Source organism: Crocodylus porosus, unplaced genomic scaffold, assembly GCF_001723895.1.
Source record: "Crocodylus porosus isolate Cpor-Errol unplaced genomic scaffold, CroPor_comp1, whole genome shotgun sequence".
Classification (NCBI taxonomy): Eukaryota; Metazoa; Chordata; order Crocodylia; family Crocodylidae; genus Crocodylus; species Crocodylus porosus.
This window is the reverse complement of record NW_017728915.1, coordinates 1,879,449-1,886,169: the sequence shown is the minus strand read 5'-3', so window position 1 is coordinate 1,886,169 and position 6,721 is coordinate 1,879,449. Positions and strand designations below refer to the sequence as shown.

The 6,721-nt window shown below is 48.8% G+C and overlaps 1 protein-coding gene across 1 annotated transcript in view; it reads right to left on the bottom strand.

Annotated features, from left to right (window-relative positions):
* NLRC5 (NLR family CARD domain containing 5) overlaps positions 1 to 6,721 on the bottom strand; it is a 91,135-nt gene that overhangs the window by 75,656 nt on the left and 8,758 nt on the right. The window contains exon 3 of the mRNA XM_019535520.1: positions 372 to 440. Coding sequence (XP_019391065.1) covers positions 372 to 440 — 69 coding nt within the window. The remainder of the gene's footprint in view (positions 1 to 371; positions 441 to 6,721) is intronic.

The window sequence follows — 6,721 nt, the reverse complement described above, 5'->3', positions numbered from 1 at the left end:
TCCTGCTAAGGCAGGGGGTCGGACTAGATGATCTACTTAGGTCCCTTCCGACTCTAGCTACTATGAAACTATGAAACTATGATAGATTACTACAATCCCTTTTTCCCCAGTTTAGTTATTGTTGAATTTTTAAACTAGTTTTTTCAAGTCCATAGGGTATTGGAACTAAAAAATAAACAGTATGGTCTTGAAAACCACTGCTGAATATGAGATTCTGCAGCCTCTCAACACAGGCATCCCAGCTACCCATAAGAAGGAAGGATGAGTTTATGGTATTCCTGGCTCTTTATGAACATACTTTACTGTGCTATATACAGCCCAGAGACAAAACATGTAATTTCCTCAATATATAATTTAAGATATCTACATACCCAAACGCTGCTGTTTAGATTCTTTATCAATGGCAGCAGAATTGCCTCCCGGACGCCGTCTTCCAGGTCCTGAAAATTGAAAGGCAACAGACGTATTAAACTGGCATGGTGGAGCTGAGGTCAGATTAACAGTTAATTTGACAAAAAATGCAGTTCAGGGGGGATGGATAGGGGAGGGGCAGAGGTGAGGGAATGGAAGGTGACAGAGTAAAACCATTTGCAATGCTGGATTGAATTCAGTGAATAGTTTGGGCCAAAAATATATACTGGAAGTGGAAAATGTTTTCTTTCTCCATTTTCAAAATGTACTGTTTCTATTATTCAAGGCCAGATTTAGCTAAACTGAATTAAAACAATTTTCAAAGGGTAAAAACAAAAACAACAAAAAACCCTATCCCTTCAACTAAATAGAATGTTGTGAGCTTGAATTAAGATGATTTTTGGAGGAGTTTGTATACATAAGAAAGGCAAAAGTTTTCAGTTTTGAGTTAACATAAATTCCAGTCCTCCATTTTTTTTGGATTCAGCTGCTGAACCAAGAACAGCATTTATGCAGCTTTAGATAACATAAATCAATAACAGCTAATCAAAGCACAGAGATATTTTCAAATGCAGCCTCTGCTTGTGCATCCACATTTTTGCAACTGCCAGGAAAAAAACATGGGCATGATCAGCCGCGGGAATGACTGGTTGAACGCCAACATTGACCTGATTTGTGTGTGACACTCATTTGTGCTTCAAAAGGCAAGTAAAAGGTGTGAATCTTATCCAACAATTGACTGGAGGCATAACAATGTTGGTTCAATGTTAGAGGCTATTTGTGAAAGTTTGGCTTTGAGTCTCTTCACTGGTAACATTCAAATTAAAGGGGCTCTGCATAAAAGACATTTTCATAGTAGGAAAGAATTGCCAGGTGCTTTCAATTAATTAATTTACATTTAAGTAATAAGCAGATGTGTCACCAATAGATCCAGAAAGGTGCTCCTCCCCCCCATTTGGCATTGGGGAAGTCAAAGCTGGAGTACTGCGTCCAGTTCTGGGCACTGCACTTCAAGAAGGATGTGGACAAGCTCAAGAGGGTGCAAAGAAGGGCCACCTGCATGATCAAGGGCCTAGTGCACAGGCCCTATGCGGAGAGACTTCAGGGTCTCGGACTGTTAAGCCTAAGTAAAAGAAGGCTGAAAGGTGACTTGATAGCTGCCTACATATGTCAAGGGAGAACGTCAGGACCTAGGTGAACAACTTTCAGAAAAGCTCCCCCCACTCTCCACCCGGGAAGTTGTGGATCAATGGACACAAGCTAGTTGAAGAAAAGTTTTGGCTGGACATAAGGAAAAACTTATTTTCTGGACAGGTAACTAGAATCTGGAACATGCTTCCAACAGAGGTCATGCAGTTGCCATCTCTGGTGATCTTTAAGAGGAGTCTGGACAAGTACCTCGTTGAGCTCATTTGAGCCCAATTACCTCCTGCCCATGGCAGGGGACTGGACTTGGTGATCTTATAAGTCCCTTCTGGTCCTTCTTACAAGGAAGAAAAATAAGCAGATGCAAAGATATAAGGATGACGGGGGGTGGTAAAAAATTTGGCAAAGCAGTGACATATGTAAAGAGAAAGCAGCTGCATAGGATGTGGTTTTGAATATGTGAAATAAAACATTTTTTGCAGATGTGGGACAGGGATCACAGTTGCACATTGTACCATCAACCACAATTTCATCACATTTTCCACAATCCTGCCCTTATTTGGCCAACTCAGTTAAAAGAATGTGGGAACATCTGTGTTAGCATATGGCACTCAACATATGTGCTCAGAAGCTATTTCTGAAGCTAACAAGAACATTTTAATTGTAGGTGAGCCACCTGGCAGGGCACACCTGGTTACTCTCCGAGAGCTGAGCCAAGCAGCACACAGGACTGGGGAAAGGATTTTAAGATTGGAGTTAGTCTGCTCTGAGGGTTATATCCCTCATCACTCATCCTCCTTCAGGTACAGGTTAGTGCTCAGGAAGTCTTCCATTAGGTTATGCTTGGTCCAGTGCAGTGCAAGTATAGGGCTACAGGAAGAACTAGAAGATTCTCATCGCAAGAGCCTACACTGCCTATAGGATTTGACAGTATTTGCTTCTACGTTTAGACTGAGATTCCACTGTAGTTAAAGGGAATATGAAACAGAGGAGAATGAAGTTGAGGGCTTGTATATTGTTATTTGATGTGTCTGGGCTTCAGGGGAGACAATGGTGCCCTGAAGAGCAAAAGCCTTGTAGAAACCAAACATACTGATAAATTACATACTGATTCCAATACTCATTGTCCTTTCAATGAAGCCTGCAGATTTCTACCAACTAAGGACCAACCACCCATTAACCCTGCTAGCTGTGAAGACCCTTGGCTTTTTGCTGACAGGGCTCTAAATTGTTTGAAAGGGACTGTGAGACTGTTAATCTTCTCAAATGCTGAGGAATCCAGGTGACCTACAGATTAGGATTAGGTTACTTCAGAAAGACTAGGACATCACCTTAGAATGGAGATCAAAGGGGGATGCATTTACATGTTAATGGTAAAGGATAGAAGTGTAGTTATCTTGAAACCAGACACTTAAATACATGTAGCAGCACCAAGTCTTAGTCTGCAGAAGAGAAGACTGAGGGGGAATTTTATAGCAGCCTTTAACTATCTGAAGAGGGGTTCCACAGAGGATGGAACTAGACCAGGAGTGGGCAATTATTTTGTGCAGAGGGCCGCTTACCTAGTTTTACCCGTATGGGTAGCCCCACCCCTTGACAGATGCCCCACCCCCTCGTCACCATCTTGGGACCAATGTTCCAGGGTCAGCACCGGTGAGCCCAAAGCGGGGCACAGGCTGGTAGGGGTCTGTGGAACCAGGCTAGGCTGCACCAGCAGGGAGAGGGGGGAGCTGGCCTGGCTCCATAGAGCCCCTGCTGGCCGGGACCCCTGCAATCCTGCTGCCCTGCTCTAGGCCCTGCTGGCACTGGCCCCAGGACACCGGTGTGGGCCCCGTGCTCCCACTGGCTCCTTGCCCACTCACTCCCAGTGACCCCAGCCCCGCGGTACAGGTGGGGGGCAGTGCACAGCCCTGACCCCATGCTCACCGGCAGCGATGATGCTGGTGCTGAGCACGGAGAAAAGCAGCCCCTCGCCCACCCCATGGCTGGAGCTCCCTGCTGCAACCGCTCGCAGCTCACACGGGGCTGTCTGGAGCAGGCACAAGCAGCCCCACGTGGGCTGCAAGCGGCTGTAGCATTGGGAACAGGGCATGTGAGGGGCCACTTTTCGCTGCACTCAGCACCAGGTTCTAACTTGGCCCTGCTGCCAGTCTGGGCCCCATGTTGGCTCCGGGCTTGCCCATCAGAGCTGCATGCAGTGGCAGCAGCTGCGGGCCCAATGCTTGCCATCCCAAGCAGAGTTACCTGCTGCTGCCTGCCCGGAGCTCGCTCGTGCACTGGGCAGCACAGAGGCAGTGGTGACAAACACTGCCCGGCGCAGCAAGTGGGTACTGTCACCATGTGCAGCCCTGATGGGTGAGCCCAGAGCCAGTGCAGGGCCCAGGCTGGCAGCGGGGCCAGGTTACAAAGCGGTGCTGAGCATGGGATGGGTAAAGCAGCCCCTTGCCCATCCTGTGGGCAGTGCCCCACACTGTAGCCACTTGCAGCCCATGTGGAGCTGCCTGTGCCTGCTCCAAACAGCCACGCGAGGGCTACAAGTAGCTGCAGCAGGGAGCGATGGCCATGGGGCAGGGAAGGGCTGCTTTCCTCTGCACCGAGAAGGAGCCTGGGGAAAAGTTGAGCACGGGGTGGGGGTGGGGGGGAAGCGACTTCTCCTTCGCTCTGTGGCTGGCGCTCTCTTCTGCAGCCACTTGCAGCCAGCACGGGGCTGTCCGGAGCAGATGCAGGCAGCCCCAGGTGGGCTGCAAGTGGTTGCAGCACAGGACACCAGCCACAGGGCAAGCGAGGAGCTGCTTTTTCCACCCCATGCTCAGGTTTTCCCTGGGCTCCTTCCCTGCCTGGGGTCCTCCCCTGCCCTTCCCCCCAACCCCCTTACCTATGGTTCCAGTGCGGGACAGCCATGTGGTCCCAGGCCAGAAGCCCCCACTGGGGCTTCTGGCTGGGGGGGGAGGCAGGGCCGGGTGGGCCCTGCTGTTGTGGGAGCCCACCAGGCTTCCCATGGGTCCTACTGCCTTTGTTACCTGTCATTTTTGACAGGAACCAAGGGCAGAGAAATATTAATTTTCTAATTTTTTTAGGGGCCCCATAGGCCGGATAGAATGGCCTTGCGGGCTGGATCCAGCCCGAGGGCCATATTTTGCCCACCTCTGAGCTAGAGTGTCCTCAGTGGTGACAGATGACAGAACAAGAAGCAACGTTCCCAAGTTGCAGTAAGGGAGGTTTAGATTGGATATTTGAAAAAACCACTCTCAATAGGAGGGTGGTGAAGCACTGGAACAAGTTACCAAGAGAAGTTATAGAATCTCCATCCTTGGAGGTTTTTAGGCCTGGGTCAATGAAGCCCTGGCTGGAATGATATGGTTGGTGATGGTCCTGCTTTGAACAGGGGGTTGGACTAGGTGACCTCCTTAGGTCCCTTCCAATCCTAATTTTCTATGCTTCTATGATTCTAAGATACATTTAGAGGTACATTTGCATGAGGAACTCATGAGCATTTGCTGTGTATCTGCACACAGCTCTGAGGATACAAGTATTACAGAGCTAAACAAGGTGGCTCTCTAGTTGTGTATATAAAAATCCTTGAGTGCAAAAAGAGGGCACACATTTTACACATCTACAAAATATTAGAGCCCCTGCAATAAAAGCTAAGAGCCACATTTGCCTTTGTACCTAACAGGAGTTGCAAATTCCTGTGAATATGAATCTTAGCCATTCTCTAAATTCATAGGCTGGTGGTGGTAACTTTCCCAGAAAAGTGTAAAGAGCAACACACTTCACCTCAGTTATTTCTAAATGATGCCAAATTATTCATGAAAATCACACTTAAACACTGACATTTAGAATGGTGGTCCTTCTGCAAGCATCCAGCCTGGAACAATGATCTGCTTGCACGTTTTGGATCAACTCATTAACACTCAGTGGGCACATCTACACAAGACACTTACAGCACATTAGGCTAATAACAGCATGTAGTAGTGTGTCACAGCAAAAACCATGCTAATAGCCTACTCTGTGTTATTAAGCTAATGCACAGTAAGCATCACTAAATAACCATGTGCTGGTACTACTGCGCAGTAACTCTAGGTACTGTGTGCTTAATTAGTACTTTATTAAGGAAGTACTAAACTAAATATGCAGTATCTAAGGCACATCAATGAACATGTAGATGCGCCCAGTGGACGCATCTACATGAGACACTTTACTGAGCAGTAGACTAATCTACTGTGAACTATGGCATCACCATGTAACCATGTGCAGCAGCTACTGTGCGGTAAACTGGGCTAATGCACAGTTTTACAGGCAGTAGATTAACTGTGCATTAGCTACTGCACAGTACTGTATGTATAGACAGCCGACTGGGAGCAAATTGCTCCAGTCAGCTCAGGCAGCAGGGGAAAGAGGAACTGTTCCCTCTCTGAGCAGCTGCCTCCCAGACCTGTGCCCTGATGAGCAGGTTGGGGCATGGGGCTGGGAAACTGTCTCCTCCCCCAGCATCTGTTTCTCAGCCTGGTCCCCTGTTCACCCAATCAATCTGCCAATCACGGCATGGGGCTGGGAAACAGCTGCTGGGGGAGGGGACAGTTTCCCAGCCTCATGCCCCAATCTGCCAATCATAGTGCGGGGCTAGGACACAGCTGCCCCAGGGGCAGGACAGCTTTCTCCACCCCATAGACCCCGATGCCCCCTGCCAGCCTGGGGCTGGCACTCAGGGGAACCCGAAGCTTCCCCTGGCTGCTATAGGGGGCCAGAGCAGGGCAGAAGTAGCCCTGCACTGAATTGCTCCAATCAGGAGCAAATTTGCTCCCAACAGGCGCACATGTGGATGCACTCCCAGGAAAAGGTTACTAGGCATGTCTACACATGACACCAAGTCACCGTAGCAACACACTACAATGACATAACTACAGTGTCATGGTTTGTTCCTGCCAATTCTATGTCATCGTAGCAGTGTGCTTGCTCGCTATAGCACAACGGTATGATGACAGAGCAACTGACACCCACATAGTCAAATGGGTCGCCAACTGGCTGGAGGGCCGCACCCAGAGAGTGATGGTGGATGGGTCATTTTTGACTTGGAGGGATGTGGGCAGTGGGGTCCCCCAGGGCTCGGTCCTCGGGCCCGCACTGTTCAACATCTTCATCAGTGACTTGGACGAGGGGGTAA